This window comes from Vigna umbellata, chromosome 10 (assembly GCF_029865625.1).
Source record: "Vigna umbellata cultivar VRB3 chromosome 10, Vumbellata_1.0, whole genome shotgun sequence".
NCBI classification, from domain to species: domain Eukaryota; kingdom Viridiplantae; phylum Streptophyta; class Magnoliopsida; order Fabales; family Fabaceae; genus Vigna; species Vigna umbellata.
In genome coordinates, this window is record NC_142174.1 from 14,573,373 (window position 1) to 14,591,429 (window position 18,057).

At 29.5% G+C, this 18,057-nt stretch overlaps 2 protein-coding genes across 2 annotated transcripts; both read right to left on the reverse strand.

Moving 5' to 3' along the window:
• Window positions 1-974: 974 nt before the first annotated feature.
• Window positions 975-3,245, reverse strand: LOC124827541 (patatin-like protein 3). Its single transcript, XM_088100772.1, has 7 exons — window positions 3,007-3,245; window positions 2,742-2,929; window positions 2,348-2,534; window positions 2,099-2,263; window positions 1,693-1,992; window positions 1,421-1,596; window positions 975-1,335 (listed from the first exon to the last, which is right to left on the reverse strand). The coding sequence occupies exons 1-7, from the start codon at window positions 3,139-3,141 to the stop codon at window positions 1,272-1,274; spliced, it is 1,215 nt and encodes a 404-aa protein (XP_087956898.1). The 5' UTR covers window positions 3,142-3,245; the 3' UTR covers window positions 975-1,271.
• Window positions 3,246-8,916: 5,671 nt separating this feature from the next.
• LOC124827542 (patatin-like protein 3) lies at window positions 8,917-11,903 on the reverse strand. Its single transcript, XM_047300616.2, has 7 exons — window positions 11,734-11,903; window positions 11,473-11,660; window positions 11,092-11,278; window positions 10,852-11,016; window positions 10,470-10,769; window positions 9,876-10,051; window positions 8,917-9,169 (listed from the first exon to the last, which is right to left on the reverse strand). The coding sequence occupies exons 1-7, from the start codon at window positions 11,863-11,865 to the stop codon at window positions 9,106-9,108; spliced, it is 1,212 nt and encodes a 403-aa protein (XP_047156572.2). The 5' UTR covers window positions 11,866-11,903; the 3' UTR covers window positions 8,917-9,105.
• Between the last annotated feature and the right edge of the window lie 6,154 nt (window positions 11,904-18,057).

An 18,057-nucleotide genomic window follows, 5' to 3' on the forward strand; every position in this document is an offset into this window, starting at 1 on the left:
TTGCATTTTTTTTAAACATTGAGAACTATTGCAAACATCGACCCAATATTTTAAAATTTTCAACTGCCTTTAAGGAAGTATTCACAAGCATAGCTATGAAGCATAAATATCCACAAAACTTGAGCGTTTAATAATTTAAATTGTTGTGTGTGGGAGTGGATAAGTTTATGGTGTCGTTTTTATTTTTGTACAACTGCCACTAATTCGGCTTAAATATAAAGACTGCTTTATGAAAATTGAAACTAGAAGTTGGACAAAAGTGAGCAGCGGTCTCACCGTGGTAAGAAAATAGCACATGAATTTAGCTGTACTTGTTTTATTTAACATTAAAACGTATGTTACATGTTTTAATTTAGAAGAAAAAAGATGTGGCACCAAAGATGATAGGGAGTTGCCATTTCTACAAGTACTTAAAGAAAAAATGATACATATGTTATAAGTTAAAAACTAATTTATACATAAATCAAAAATCATATTTTCAAAAAATCCTATAAATAAACTTATTTTATATAAATTTTAATTTATTTTTCTTTTTATTTTTTGTCATAGAAGTAAGTGTTAAGAAGTTTCTCCAACTAAAGTATGCAGGTTGCAACAATCTCCTGTGAAGATATGTAAAACATTTTTTTATAACTTTTTTACAATTCATACATGGGGTGATTAACTATTGGTCCGTTTCAAATATTAAATTAAGGGAACAAATAAAATAGTGATACTTGATCTGTTATTCTTAAATGGGTTAAATATGTTTTTAGTCCCTAAACTATTGACCGTTTCTGGTTTTCGTCCCTCTTCCAAAGTAAGGTACAATTTAGTCCTCAATCTTTAAAAAACGTTCGTTTTAGTCGAAAAAACGAACGTTTTGAGGACTAAAACGAGGACTAAAAACAAAATTTTGAGGACTAAAACGAACGTTTTTCTAAAGAATGAGGACCAAATTGTACCTTACTTTGGAAGAGGGACGAAAATCAGAAACGGCCAATAGTTTAGGGACTAAAAACATATTTAACCCTTCTTAAATTCTTAAAAAGAAATTGTTAACATCGTCCTGAAGATATATACCCAACACCTCTAGATTCAATAGAATAATCTTTACATCATCCATGAGTTTTAATTGAATTCTTAATTTTAAGTTTCAAAAGCATCAACAATTGTTCTCTTCAACATTGAAGATAGTAGCAAATTTAACCCTTATATTGTATACAGATTATAGCAAATCGATGGGAAGCTTCAACCATGGATTTGTCAATAGCATGCATTCTTACGATCATTTAATTCCTATACTGTAAGTTGAACTTTTTCTTCTTTCTTGCATCCGAGAGTGACTTCGCAAATCTGCAAACATCGATCAATTTATTTAGATGTCTTGTTACTGCTACAAAATAAATTAAATTAAATATATTATACAAATAAAACTAACCTTTTGAGTGCTTCCTCATTGGTGCCTTTATCTGGAACTGGTTCATAGAGACCTGTATCAAGATTCACTCGCGTAACTTTTTTCTTCAGTAACTCCTTCCCAACATTGACCAGATTATTCAAATTCTCTTCAGTAGCTACATCCAAAGATGCTAAATCCCCCTTTAATGTATCTTCCTGATTGCACCAACCGAATTAATTAACTATTACGACCGCCATTTTTAAAGACACAGACAGCAATAAAACCAGACGTTAGTACTTCATCAAGCTTACTTGAATCCGGAGATAGTTGTCTTCAGATTGAAGCGCCCTAAAAAGCACACAGTTGTGGTAGTCAACCATATCACTGCTTGCTTCGCTGAAGCAATCTATAATGGGCGTGAATCCAGATTTGAATACCCAACTTAAAATTCCCCATTTTGACACCATTTTCGCGTCGTATTTGTGCTCCTTCTTGTTCGATCCAGTCCCCAATGACAGAACAAGAAAGCGATCATAGTTCAAAGGGCTGATACCTATTTCATTTGGCTTCCTTATGATTTGCTTCGTCAATTCTCTGATTGCAACCAAAGTCTGCACATCCATATATCAAGAGCCAAATTAAATTTCAGTTCACTATTATTAGTAGCTATGTATAACAAGCCTTCATTTATCTCTTTTTTGTTCTCAAGAGTCTCACCGGATTATTTGCAGCCACACCACCATCAATGAGGTTGAATTCTCTAATGACATTTCCTTGTTCATCTTGCTTCGTAAAATAATGAGCCGGTAAAAAGGTTGGAGCAGCCGAAGTGGCTATGCAAATATCTGACAGTTCTACATCCAAAGCTGCTTCCGTGGCAATCTGTACAAGATGATTCAATTCACTGCAATTTCAACAACAAAAGCTAACAATGTATAACTATGTACTAAAAATATGAATAATGACCCTAAACGAGGAAAAGATGGTAGGTTGAAGTGTCTTGATGTCAAAAGTGGGAATAACAACGTTTGTCAAGGTTTGGTGCAACTTTGTCTCCCCTAACTTCTTTCTTATTAACTCATGCAGATACTTCCCATCGTACTTAGGTCCGGTCAATGTTTTCGCTATGTTCTTCGGCCAGCCAAATAGTCCGCTGCATGCACGTGAAATATGAAAGAGTATAAGCAAACATATATATATATATACACACACACACATATATACTCATAACATATATAATTGGTTATGAACTAGATATATATAGCATATATTTACACTGTGGTGTCAACGAATACACATAAAATATATATGTGTGTGTGTATGTGATAATAGTAATGTTAGTGTATATATATTATTGGACCTAGTAGGAGGGAAAATTTGTGGAGACTTTTGGAGGAAAAAAGGAACAATTTCTTTGGCAGCAAATAAAGGGCGTTTGTTGGCCATTGGATTGGGAGCTGTTAACATGGCAGCAACGAGACCCCCTGTACTTGTCCCAGCAATCACGTCAAAGTAATCTGCAAGCCTTGCATTCTCACCGTCTAACTCCTACATATGTATGCATAGACAGACATTCAGAAGCCTTAGAATCTAACTTAAAATTAAAAACACTGCAATTTGCTAACCTGAAGTTGAGCCTCAAGGTAGGCAAGAAGAACACCGGGAATGATTCCTCGAATACCACCACCGTCAATGCTAAGAACCGTAATGAAATTCTCGTATTTTGAAACCGGAATTTCGGGAGAAGATAGGTTTTCCATGGCTGTTTGGAACTAGAAGCAACTCTAGCGTTGAAATGAATGGAGAAGTCTTGAGGAAATTGTATATATGTATTTGACGCAAACCATGAGTTAGTTCGTGGCAGTGAAAGGATTTCGCAATTGGGTTTTACTTTATTTTTGTTTCTTTTCCAGAAACCCGCATTTTAGTTTAGAACTATTATAGGTTACGTCAGATGTTGTTCTTGATTCACAGGTTATATGTTTACGTGAAACAATGGTTAAGAATTACTCGCTAAATGACAATACATTAACATTCGAGTTCTGGTATTCTCGTCAATTAATAGGAAAACGCTAATAAGCCATTCACTTTCTTTCTTTGTCACTCATATTTCGTTCCTTCTTCTTTATTGCATCATTTAATATTTATTAATTTAATCTCTTTAACTTAACTATATAATTAATGTACTAGAAAACTTGTAGTAACTTCCCACTGGCCCATTCCTCGTGACGAAACAAGACTCCAGAATCAACATCAGATTAACGATTATGTGAGATCGACGTCAATGCGTTCATCTTATTCAATCCAAGTCTATTCTAAGTATTCAGTCAGTCCATTAATCTCGATAGAATCTCGACAATCATGTCAGCTCATTCATCCCGACAATCCCATTGACCCATCCCAGTTATACCGTCAACTCGTTCATCCCATACCATCCCGATCTCCTGCATTTTTTGTTATGTTATTGCTTTATTGGATTTGTAACTATATTGATGTCCCATGATCACCATTTAGGTTGGACTTCGTCTTGTGGGAAAGTTATGCATGGTGATCATGGGAACGCGAGGTTGGGGAAGTGTTTTACTACGGTCCAGGGTGGATTTCAATGTTCTTATTGTCATATTCAGCATGGACTTTCAGGTGACAATATCCTAACAATGATTTTGAAAACTCTCGTTAAGGGTCTCCTAATTATTGAGCGGATCCACCTACAAAATACTTTTCAACGCATAAGAGAGTTAAGATCTTTGTAAATATTGTGTGTATAAGTATTTTAGGAATTAGTATTCTTTAGGGAATATTAGTTATATTTATTGGATCAACATAGGTTCTGGACCTATGTTTCTATTGGAATACTTACATCAAGTGTATAATAACAACATGACAAATAGTAAGATAATGATAAATAATAATCAACACATCAAACTATCGATATTTAGTTATAATATGGAAATATGATCTAAATAGGCGTAGGTTTTAGACTGAAGAGACTTGGAGGGTCTTATTGGACCACACTTAAAGATGACAAAAAAATCTATGTTTGCGATACTCACGGGTTGCAGGTAGCGAATATTTTAATATCAACTTATAAACGGGTTGGGTGCATGTAGTATACTACCCAACCTGAGGGTACCCTTACACGCAAAAAATAAAAATAATAATTTAATTTAATTTAATTTAAAATAAAATTAATTTATATTTTATTAGATTAAATTTAATTAAAATTAAACTTTAATTTATATTTTATTTTATTTATATTAAATTTTATATATTTTTTTCAATTTTATTTAAACTTTATTTAAAAATGTATAAAATATATATTTTTGAATATTTGTAGGTATCCGTATATACTCGCGAGTTTTGAAATATCTGCGAATTTTTCAAAACGAGTATCCATGCGGATAGCGGACGAATTGTGGATGGAGTTTTCATTTTGTAGGTCGGGTTGCTGTTAGACTCTATCTATATCTAATTTGACTTGTTGTCATCCCCAACCACACTCTTTAATATACCTCTTGGATCAAGTTAGAACATTTTGTAAACTATGTTTTTGAATTATTATTATTTTTTTGTTAAACTTGTAAGTTTTACGAATTTGTTTAGCTAGCATAATCTTTTGCCGGGACTCGAGTAAATTTCAAAGAAGAAGGGTTATTTTGAAGCATTAATTAATGAAGTTTTGGATATGTTATTATTTGGACTAGTTGATGTGTAGACTATTTTGTTATTATTTTTTCATAGTAGAATGTTTTGTTATGATAGGCTGAAATTGAAATTGATTTTTTTTATAGTTTGTATTGATTACTTAGAAGTATATGCATATAGATATAAAACTTAAGTTAATTGGTCTTTGAGATCAATAGATGGTCTAAAAATGTGTTTAAATTGAGATATATGCATGCTAAATTAGGAAACAAGTCTAAAATGTGTTTGAAGTAGAAGGGCTTATTTTAATTAGCACATTTGTGGTATTTTCTTGATTAAATTTGAAATTATTAGGTATTACATTACAAATAGCTCTGAGAAGTTTAAATTGAGAAATATTGATTATTATTTGTTAATCGTGTCTTGTATAAGTTCTCCTAGTACAGTTTAGATGTTTTAGAATGAAAATTTTGAGTTGGTTGGAATTCGAAATGATTTTAGGAGAATTATGCAAAATTTTAAGTTTACCGTCCATTGAAGAGAGTCAACATCATTTTTAAATTTGATCTGTTCAACGGATTTTTAAGTGTCTCACTCAATTGATCTCAAATTCAAGAGTAATTAAGAAGAATTACAAAATTAAATCAGATCAAATAAATTTATTGTGTTTAGTGAAATTACAATGTGTGCAACCATATGATTAATTAAATTGTGTGCTTCTCAATTTATTAAAAATGATTATCCACATGTTTAATAATAGGTTTAAACCCTCCCTTGGTCCTCAAGTTTGTATGAAAATCTCAGTTGGGTCCTCAAGTTTTTTTCTGTCTCAATTGGGTCATATTTTTTGTAAAAGTGAGCACATTGTACCATAACCGTTAAGTGGTGTGAGACGGCGTTAAATTGGTGTGAGCTGGATTTTTTCATTTACTGACGTGGCATTGTGCACTAAAATTGAAAGGCCACGTGGTGATGTTTTGACTAGAATCAGATCTTCTCCTCCCTCCCCCTCTGCTTCCTTCCATCGGCGCCACCCACCAAAAATTGTTGTAAATTTGCTAGCTCTTATATCTTCTGGATTGTAAATTAGCAGGTTTTGCACTGTGGGAACTGTTATTCTGTGCAAGAAACTCTCATTTTCAAGTTATTAGTGTTTTGCTTCAAGTGGGTAGGGTAAAGTAGTGATTTTTGTGGCCTCAGGTTTGATTTGTCGAATTGAGGGTTTATCTGATAGTTAGATTCTGTATCTTCTTGGTGTTTTATGGATGGGTTATGTGTTTTGTTTTCTGATTTGTGACCAAATCTGGGTTGCTACTGTAGCTAATGTTGTGATTTATTTTGTGTGACATGAGTTTAGTGATTATGGGTACTGAAGAAGAGGATAATAAGATAGAAATATAGAAATCTGAGATTATGTGGTAACAGTTTCGAGGTTTCCTGCAAAATCGTTTGATTTCTATTGCTTGAATAATAAACCAAAACTAATGAAGTGATCTACTTTTGTTAATCGGTGACTTGATGCAACATTGTAGAATTCTTTCTTCACCAGCATATATTTTGCATTTCTTTTTCCCCTTGTAGGAATTATTTACTGGAGCAATTAGTGTGACTTGTATCACAACTGATTATTGTCTTATTTATATAAAAATTAAAATTAGCTAGCAAAATGTTATGTCATTTATCATGAAGTGTTCTTGAGTAGTAGCAAATGACTTTATATGTTAAAAGGATAAAATTATGCATTCTGTGGTTATTGAAAATACTCCATAGAATTAACCACATAAAAATATTACTCGAGGATATTAACAGGATCCTGAGGAATCACATATGCAGGAATTAGTGATTCATCTTTGTCCCTGCAATTGCTGGAACCTTTGAGCTTTCCTCCATTAACGGTGGGATTAAAAGGCTGTGAGGTGGTAGTATCAGCACAATTTTCATTAATCTCTGCCAAACTATCAACCAGACTGTCATCATTTTGGGTTTCAAACTCAGGGGTTGGTGCACTAAAGTTCTTTTCCTCTTTCTCATGCCCACTACTAACATTGTGTTTCTCATCATGATTAAGACATTTTCCAGAGTAAGGATTTTCTTCCGATGGCACAGGTTCTCCCACTCTCATCGGTTTAGATGATCGTGCCCTAACCATTCCCCATTTAATTTTCCCCAGCAAATCTACATGGTCTTTCACCTGGCCAAGTTTTGGTTTATCTGTTCTTTCAACAGTAGGGTTACTTGTACTGCCAGAATAATAACCTGAATCCTTAAAACTTGGTCTGTTTTCATTAAAATCAGTAACTTCTGGTATAGTTTTTGATGATGAACAGGTTGCAGCTGGGTGGCGCCGATGGAAGGTGAACAGGTTGCTCCACATCCGGGGATTGGTAGTGTTCCCAAAGCCATGGAAGGTGAACAGGTTGCAGTTGGGTGGCGCCGATGGAAGGAAGCAGAGGGGGAGGGAGGAGAAGATCTGGTTCTAGTCAAAACATCACCACGTGGCCTTTCAATTTTAATGCACAATGCCACGTCAGTAAATGAAAAAATCCAGCTCACAAAAATTTAACGCCGTCTCACACCACTTAACGGTTATGGCAAAATGTGCTCACTTTTACAAAAAATATGACCCAATTGAGACAGAAAAAAACTTGAGGACCCAACTGAGATTTTCATATAAACTTGAGGACCAAGGGAGGGTTTAAACCTTAATAATATGAATATTAATATTTCATATGAAAATTTCTAATTTAAATGTTGCATGCTACGCTGATTCAAAATATTTTGCTATAGCATATTTGAGAATATATGATATATAATGCAATTTATCATTCAAAATATGGAAGTACGTAATTCATTACTAGAAGAAGAGATCATAACTCTTCAGTAAAACTGTAGTAAATAGATAGAAGTTAATTATCAATCCAAAAATACTTGCTCATGTAATTATTTAATTAGAATAAAAAATAATTATAAGATTTTCCTAATAAGAGAGTACAATAAACACATCTTATAGAATAAAATAATAAATGACTAAATAAAGATTTAAATATTTTGAATAAGAGAATAAAATAAATCAAATGACTAGTTGAAAATAACAATAAAGATAAATAAATATGAAATGATAGAAGAACCATTGGAAATTAATTGTAATATCGTCTCCAAATTAATTCCTATTATCAAGGTCAACAGATTATTTAACTATTCATGAAATTGATTTTTATTTTATTCCTTGATGAACAAAACACTTAAATTAATTAAGAAAAATGAAATCAATTATTCAATAAAGTACATTAAACATTAAGGTAAATGATTAATAATTTTCTTTATAATCCTTATTCATGTTATAAGTTTTAAGGTGTTGACATTTAATTCTAATAATCAAATAAAGTCAACGTTAAAGATGAGTTAATAGAGAATTTTAGTCTTTGAATGAGACGATCTTACCGGTTTATAGCATCTAACACGTTGAAATTTATGATAGTAAGTTAAAAAAAATAGTTTCAAATAATATAAATAATATGTTTATTTTAAGATTTTAAAACTAAATTATTACAAAACCTCTTATTAAAAAAATCCATATTTTGACGTATGATAAGTGGAAGTTAATGTAAAATATTATATTGAAAATTATATGGAGTTATTGTCAAGAGAACGTGCTAATTAAAAGAAATTAGAGTTTAAGACTATGCTTTGATCCAGAATAATAAATAATAAAATTTACTTTTATTTTTAAGTTTAAAAGTGACAATAATTATTCTCTCTATTATATCTTTTCTTTCTTTTTAGAGCAAAAAATTTAAGAAATTTTACATTCGAATAAAAAAGTATACAATTTCTTGTTATACGTTCTTCTCTATATCACACACAAATATAACACATGTATATATTATTTAAAGATTACAAAATACATAAGAATACAACTGATAAAAAAATAATTAAATACAAATAACAATTTAAAAAAGTTACAACATTTAAGGGAGTATTTTCTTTTAACATTTATAATACGGTAGAAATTTTAACAATTGTAATGGTATAGGAATTATGGCAAATATATGCGAAGGTTCAACCATGGATTCTTATGTTTAATTTCCATCTTGTGAGTTAGACTTTTTCTTCTTTCTTGCATCCGAGAGTAACTTTGCAAACCTGGAAACAATAATCAACTTGTTTAGTCTTAATTAATACTGCAAACAAACAAAAATCAAAAAGTATATATGGTTTGATTAAGTTTCGCGTTAATTACGTATTAAGAATTTTCAGTTGAGTCTATTGAAATTTTTGTTTATTAATTATTAACATTTTATTTTTTATTTAAGTGTTTGGTATTTAATTTTTTCCACTAAAAAAATAGTGTAATTTTATTTTTTTTCTTTTTATTTTTTTAGTGTTAAATATTGTAATATATATAAAATAATATTATAATTAATATAACATGATAAATAATGTTTACTGTTTTAATTAAAAGCATGCTAGATAACAATAAATCTTCATCTTCATTATCTATATCATTGATGATGACAATAACAATCTTAGTTTATTTTTGTTATTGTAAATAATGACCTAAAAGTTATTGCAAAAATGAAAAAAATTATTATATAACATATTTTTAATAAAAAAAATAGAAATCATTTATCATTTTATATAAATAAAAAATTTCATATATTTTAATACATTTAGACAAATAAATAAATAATAAGAATCACATTACTTAATTAAAGACTCAATTAAAAAATATATATATAAATTATAAATATTCAACAAAAATAAAAATATGAATAAAGAAATAATTAAAAATACGTAAATAAAGTTAAAGTTTTGTTAAACATAAAAACATTATAGAAATAAAATTAACCTTTTGAGTGCTTCGGCATTGGTGCCCTTATCTGGAACTGGTTCATAGTGTCCTGTATCAAGATTCACTCGCGTCACTGCTTTCTTCAATAACTCCTCTCCCACTTTCACTAGATTATCCAAATTCTCTTTAGTAGCTATATCAACAGATGCTAAATCTCCCTTTAATGTATTGTCCTGATTTAACCAACATTATAATTATTTTTTAATAAATTACCACCATTATTAAATACACAACCACACAAAATTTAAACTATTTTAAGTCAGTTCTTAAATTATTTTAACTTACTTTTAGGGAAAGAGAAAAAGTTCCCTATTCTAATTTCGAGCTTTAAAAAATTGTTTATTTAAGCTTTTTCTCATCATCTTTAACGTTAGATTCTATTTTTGGGTTGACTTTCATAATTTGGCCCCAGAAAGCAGAATGTTGAAACATTTTTATTCTACTTACAAAATTCTGAATAAAAAATTGTATATAGTTTTAAAAAAGTATTAGATTTCATATCCAGAGACATGGTTTTCTTTAAAAAAAAGTGCACAACAAAAATATAATATATAGTGACTATTTATTTGGTTAATAGAAGGTAAAACTTACTTGAATGCGGAGGTAGTTGTCTTCAGATTGAAGAGCACTGAAAACCACAACGTTGTGGTAATCAACCATATCAGTGCTTGCTTCGCTGAAACAATCTATAATGGGTGTTGACCCAGAGTTCAACAACCAAGTTAAAATTCCCCATTTCGAAACCGCCTTTGCGTTGTATTTCTGCTCGCTCATGTTTGATCCTGTCCCTAATGACAGAACAAGAAAACGATCATAGTCCAAAGGGTTCATAGCTGTTTCATCTGGCTTCCTTATCATTTTCTTCATCACCTCTCTAATTGCAACCAAAGTCTGCATATATATATATATATGTCAACAACACCCAACTTTTAAACCTTAATAACATCCACAAAAACTCCTTCGAGAATCTCACCGGATTATTAGCAGCCAAACCACCATCAATCAGGTTGAATTCTTTTATCACTCGCCCTTCACCATCTTCTTTTGTAAAATAGTGAGCCGGCAAATAGGTCGGAGCAGCCGAAGTTGCTATGCAAATATCCGACAATGGTACATCTAAAGCCGCCTCCGTTTCCAACTGAACAACATCACTGGATTTACATATAACTATTTCAACCGAAAACAATCTATAATATAAGACTTAACTAATGACCTGAAACGATGAAAACATGGTAGGTTGGAGTTTCTTGACGTCAAAAGCGGGGATAACAAGGTTTGTCAGCGCTTGGTGCAACATTATGTCCCCTAATTTCTTCCTTATCAGCTCATGTAGATACTTCCCATCGTACTTAGGTCCTATCAAAGCTTTCCCTATGTTTAACAGCGGAGCGAATATTCCACTGCATGCACGTGAAATTATGAAAGATTAACCAATATATATATAAACACTCATATCATATAATTTCTTTAGTCTACACAGGTAAATAATAATGTGGACATATAAATATAGCATAGTTTGATCATATATATATATATATATATGTATGTATGTATGTGTGTGACAGTATAATAACAGTAGTAGCGGTAGACGTGCCCTGTCTGGGGGAAAATTTGTGGAGAATTTTGGAGGTAAAATGGCACTATATCTTTGGCAGAAAACAAAGGGCGATTATTGGCCTTTGGATCTGGAGCTGCTAACATGGAAGCAACGAGACCCCCTGTACTTGTTCCAGAGATTACATCAAAGTAATCTGCAAGTCTTGCATTATCACCGTCTATCTTCTGCATATATTACACATTAGGAATAATCAGTTAATGAAGCATTAAATAGGGAAATATTTGCTTCTATGCTAACCTGAAGTTGAGACTCAAGGTAGTCAAGAATAACTCCGGGAATGATTCCTCGGATTCCGCCACCGTCAATGCTGAGAACCGTAATGAGATCGTATTTTGGAGGCTGAGTTTCGGATGAAGATGGATTTTCCATGGCTGGTTGGAATCCTATGTCAGACTCAATGATTAACAACCGTGTGGATATGGATATATGAAGAACTTCAGAGGTTCCTTATATGTAGACTTTATTATTTATATTTCACGCAAAAACACCGTAGCTGGTGGCTATTAAAAACCTTCTCAATTAGGTTTACCTTGTTTCTCAATTCAAATTTAATGACTGGACTCTTCAAGTACATGTTTATCTCAATCACGAATAAGAAACATATTTGTGGAAAACGAAAATAAATTAAAATAAACTTTCTTTCATTTGATTTTTTAAAATTAAAACATAAATAAGTTAGTTTTGACTTATAAAATAATTAGTTTTATAAGTATCTTCTAAAAACTTGATTATCTGAAGTCATTGACTTCAACTTTATTTACAATATTATCCCGTGAAAAAAAAAAAACAAGTGTTATATACATACACGCTATTAACCAGTCTTTAATGTGGCCTAATTATGGTTTAGGCACATTCGAAAATATGAGTTTTATCTGTGTAAGACCCGTCAGACTCAAACAAACAATCGTTTCAAGTATAATTAGCCTCCAGTTTAATAATAATAATAATACTAATAAAATCTGATAAATTTTCAGTATATCACATATTTTAGTTACTTTTAATTTAAAAAATGTTATAGTGAGTATTCAAAATATTTTTTTTATTTTCTTTTAAATATTTTGTTATTTAACTTTTGCCAATAATACAGCGTGATTGTTATTTATGTTTCATGGTATCAAATTCACTAATCAACTGGTCCTCTCTTTGAGAATGAGTTAATAGGAATTTGAAGAAAAAAAAAGGTAGGAGTTGAAGAAGGAAAGATGAAATTAACACCTATGTCATTAAGTTATTAAGTTATAAGAACAAAATTCAGCATGAAATACTTAGATAAATTTTTTAAAATTGAATATTTAATAAAATCATTTTTTATTATAAAAACTCAATTGAAAATTCTTAAATTTATAATTTACGTATAACTCGATTAAGATAATATATCTTATTAATTTCATTACGTTAAAATCTTAGGAAAGGATAAATGAAAATGTACTTTTCATAAGCCTCGCAAGGATGAAAGTGGATGATTCCCAAAGATCTTCATCTCGACATATGTTATAATACACAAATATAAAGATGTACAAATTAAATATATATATATATATATATATATATATATATATATATATATATATATATATATATATATTACTTATTTATATTTAAGATTTTGTTTTGATATGTTGAATAGTCTTACCTTATTTTGAAGTAGAAGTAAAGATAATAATTAAAATATAGCTTCCTCCTATAATATTTTGATAATATGACGCTATGTATATTTATTTTTAGCATATATAAGTAAACATTTATGTTTCCAGTAAACAATTTTAATTTTGATATAAGTAACAGTTTTCTATCATTGCCAGTTTAAGACATTTTTTAAAATAATCAGAAACGTGGAAGAACTTCTCACCAATAAAAAAACATAAAAGAATTTAGCGGCGGCTCATGAAAATATTTATTTTCTTGAAAGAGATATGTTTGCTTATTCTAAACAAATATGAACTAAATTTTAATTTTAAAATCTCGGAAACAAAATAACCACTAGATTATTTTACATTTAAATTAACTATTTATTTAGTTTTAAATAAATGGATCAAAATGCACTTTCAAAACATCAATAAGAAAATATAGGACTTTGAAAACATCAATAAGAAAATATAGGAACTCAAGTATTCATTCTAATATCATAGTATTTTTACTCTATTTTTAAGAAGATGATAAGTTTTTTTTATGCAAATAAGAAAATTTGCTTCTTAAACAATAAGAATAGGCATATTTTAAAAAAAAATACAAACTTAGGCAAGTTTTGTAGGTTTTACACGACTTCGTAAGAAAAGTCACATGCATCCCTTAAATGATTTTAGTTTTGTCATATATGAAAAGTTGAAAATTGTACATCTTTTAGACAACTTCAACAAATTGTAATTAATTGAAAACTGATAATTGATTACGTATTGTTGAAGTCATTTGGAGATAGACAACTTCAATAATAAAGTCATGTGAAAATAAATAATTTTATTTCTACAATTCGTTAAAATTGTATAAAATGCACGACTTCAATTTTTCATATATGATAGAGCTTAAGTTATTTAGATATGTTCGATCTTTTCATATAAAGTCATGTAGCGTCAATACAATTTATCTATTTTTGTAATTTTTTAAAAATCTATCTAATTTTGTAATATAAAAGATATTTGTCTATTTTCGTAAAAAAAGACTAGGAAGATGAAGAGGAAAAAAATAATATAAAAGAGGAGGCATTATTATTTACTTGTTAAAATAGTATTAAATGATAATAAAAAAATGGATGATGATTAATTTATTCTCTAAGTTTGAGTATAAGAGATGTATACTTGCTGTGCACAAATAAATTAAGTGAAATTAGTTTACAAGTACATCCAATTATGAATTTCAACATGTCATGTTAATTAAGAATGATACACACGATGAAAGAACGTCATGAAACAGTTAATCGTAAAGTTAATAAATAATCGTATTTATTAAACGGTGTTTATTTTGTCAAAAACTACCAAAACGAAACCATATTGGAGATGGATTTTATTGCACGTGGAATGTCCTTGATTGGTCCTCTTTCTAACTGCCATACTCGGATTTACATGTATCACAAATATAAAAACTATATATTATTTTTCCTTACTCAGTTATTCATTCTGTCCAATGGGATTAATAATCCAAACTATCGGTATTAAAATATTGGAGAAGGAGGACTTTATTTGTTTACACTATTTGTAAAGTCACTCTTAAGTTTGGATATTATTTTTCTTTTAAACTAGTTTTTTAGTTTTTACTATAAGTTATATTACCACGCAATGATAATAAATGAAACAAAAATATAAAATAATAAAAAACATTTTACTTAATTTTATAAAACTAGTTTGACGTATTCTCATCATGCTAAGGACATCAAGGATAATAACAAATAGACTTAATATAAACTTAGACTCTAATCAAGGGTTAGACTATGATAAAACTCTCTGACAATACAGAAAATATGTTTAGTTGTAAATAAGAAGTTTAGTAGTTAGTTTCAATTTTTAATTTATTAATCAACTATTTCGAGTATTTGACTAACTTCATTATATATACTTGTTATATTTGTAGTGCACGTTACTCCAAACACTGTAGAATGGTGAAGTACAACACAATATAGTTATATAAAGAAAATGTTTAATTCATTTATGATTAAAAACACAAGAAAAGTGAGAGATAAATTAATATATGTTACAAAGACATAAATAAATAAATGTATTTATGTTATATCTCTTGGATTTAATGGCTGTTATGCTTTCCTCACATTGTCTTGATGGTGATATTAGGTTGTCTAAATTGATAATTCACATCATTATGTCTTTCTATTATATATATATTTTAAATAAATAAAGGTTTATTAAATAATTTTCGGAAAGATAAGTATTTTATTTTTCTAAAATAATTAAGTTTTTATTTAATAATTTGAAAAACACAAGTATTTGATTTATAATTTTGTAGATAACTTGAAATCATTAAAAATTAAAGAATATATCAATAGAGTTAATTATTTCAAATACAAAATCAAGTACAAATTTTACTACAAATTTCAACTCAGTCTAACGAGTTATGTATTTTAAAAAAAATTATAAATAAAAGGTTTTAGACAATTAAAAATAATTCTTTAACTTGATCGTAGAGATTTATTTTGGGAGCATTCATGGTTATTCTTTTTTAGAGTTGATAATGAATGTACTGAAATAATCAACTTTCTTATAAAAAAGTTGTGTAATATGTAATTTCTGTTGTTCAATATATTTATTTTCATTATTTAATATATATATATATATATATATATATATATATATATATATATATATATATAAACGACAATAGAACACAACTTTAAAAATGAAGATTTAATTATTCATCATTCTAAACATAAGAAATTAATACTTAATGTGAAATTTTGATAGAAATATGTAAGATTAAAATTTTCATTATTAAGATTTAGACTTAATTTTAAGAAATTAGTGTATATTAAATAGTGACTTGAATGCTTAGAATAAAATTTAAATATATATTGCTTAATTTCTTTTACATTTAATTGAATCAAGAAACTTAATCCTAATAAATTTTTGTCCTATAATTCGGTATAAATAATTTAAAAAAAAACTAGATTTATTTTATTCACAAAAGAATAAACTTTATTTCTTCATAGTTTTTGTCTAAATCAGATTCTAATCATAATTTTCCTTCAAAGACAAATAAATAAATTCATTTTATTTATGTCATATCTCTAGGATTTGATGGCTGTTATAGTTTACTCACATTGTCTGTCTTGATGGTGATATTAGTTTATCTGAATTGATTATCTACCACTTGACTGATTTATAATAGCATGAGGTCATTTTAGTTTTAGAGATGGTCATTATTCTTCATTCTCTCTCTTTGTTTTGTTGACTTTGTTAAAATATTCTTTTACGAATTTTCTTGACAGTTACTCTTTATTTTTTAAAGCACTTATTAACGTATAATTAAATAAATTAGTTATATTGAAACTGATAAAAGAAAGTCACTTTTATTAAATTATGATGCATATGGAGAAAATAAAGTCTGATCTCGCCATAAACAACAATAATTGCTAATTAATTTTGCAACGGCAACATCCAAAAATCTTACACTTGAAAATTCATAGTTGATATATATCTATATCAAATTTCTACTACAAATTATCTAACGAATTATACGATCATCGCACATACCCAAACACAAAACACAAACAAGTAGGGTGAGCTAACATGCAACCAATCATTTATAAAACATGGATATTTACTTTGATGCACTCAACAAACCTCATATAATAACTATGTCAGCCACACTCATACCATCATACAACAATCGCATCATAGATACTCATCCATTACTTTGATACACTCAATATACACTCATTTCACAATGCTCAATAGACACTCATTCCACAATACCCAATAGATACTTATCCTGACGATATGTTGATGAGCGATCAGCGGGAGGTTACACACTTGTGATGCCTTCTCAGTCCTCAACACTATGTCCAAAACCGACACATAGACCAGGACCTCCTACCCTCCATACTATCCACAAGGTTAGTCCTCAACATTATGTCCAAAACCGGCACATAGACCAGGAACTCCTGCCCCTCTCACCACATAATTCATCCTTCTCTACTTGAGACTGAATGATTATTAGAGTATCAAGAAAACCTCCAACTTCATGACCCTCAACATCAACATATACACACATACCATGGCATTACAGAATCTCTCCGCGAGATTCATACCATGCTCACATTCCTCAACTCATATTATACCATTACGAAATCTTCCCATAATACTCATATCATGTTTAGATGCATAAATTCAAATCCAATATAATAAATTACAATCATCACATAAATCATACAAAATGAATATATCACAAAATAAATTAACAATACTAAAATATCACCATAAATGGTCACTGGAGAAGAATCAAATGTTTGACGAATCAAACTCACCATAAACGCCAGTACATATGACTAGTCACAACTTACTGGATTGGATCAGGGCTGCTCTATGATCAGGGATGTACCAACTCCGATTTTTAAGATTCCTCTCTCCTACCATCACAATTATAATTCATAATTCCATATCTATCGCAGTAACATGAATCCATCAGACATTTTCATTCCAACGAGATATATTGCACAATAATTTAACAGTACTCAATCTGTACAACAAGATTTAAGTTAAAAACATATCGAGTAGACTTCTAGGAAAGAGAGGTGTGTCACGATGGACAACTTAAGTACCAAGTCTTTCCTTAGTCAAAGTGTTTCTTAACTAGTTTTTAACAAATTTCTTATTTACAGATTCAAAACAACAACATATAATATTAACACCGAAATTCAATATAGATAGATATACAGTAAGCATTAACATTATTCACACAGAATTTCAAAACATGAATAATAATAAAATAATACTAAATCATATTATAAAAGCTTAGAAAGGTTAGCTCCCCTACCTCTATTCCAGACTTCTCTTGCTCCAAATTTGTTTTCCTTGAAAACCCTCTAGAGGCTCTACTCTTCTTGCAACTAAAAATTTCTTC

Bases quoted from the DNA above. Each gene is read 5' to 3' on its own strand.
- LOC124827542 (XM_047300616.2), bottom strand. From the start codon at position 11,865: ATGGAAAATCCATCTTCATCCGAAACTCAGCCTCCAAAATACGATCTC. The intron at 11,279-11,472 runs GCACGTCTACCG...ACGTGCATGCAG, and splicing joins CAAATTTTCCCCCAGACAGG to TGGAATATTCGCTCCGCTGT. The intron at 10,770-10,851 runs GTGAGATTCTCG...ATATATATGCAG, and splicing joins GTTTGGCTGCTAATAATCCG to ACTTTGGTTGCAATTAGAGA.
- LOC124827541 (XM_088100772.1), bottom strand. From the start codon at position 3,141: ATGGAAAACCTATCTTCTCCCGAAATTCCGGTTTCAAAATACGAGAAT. The intron at 2,930-3,006 runs GTTAGCAAATTG...ATACATATGTAG, and splicing joins ACCTTGAGGCTCAACTTCAG to GAGTTAGACGGTGAGAATGC. The intron at 1,597-1,692 runs GTAAGCTTGATG...TGGTGCAATCAG, and splicing joins ACAACTATCTCCGGATTCAA to GAAGATACATTAAAGGGGGA.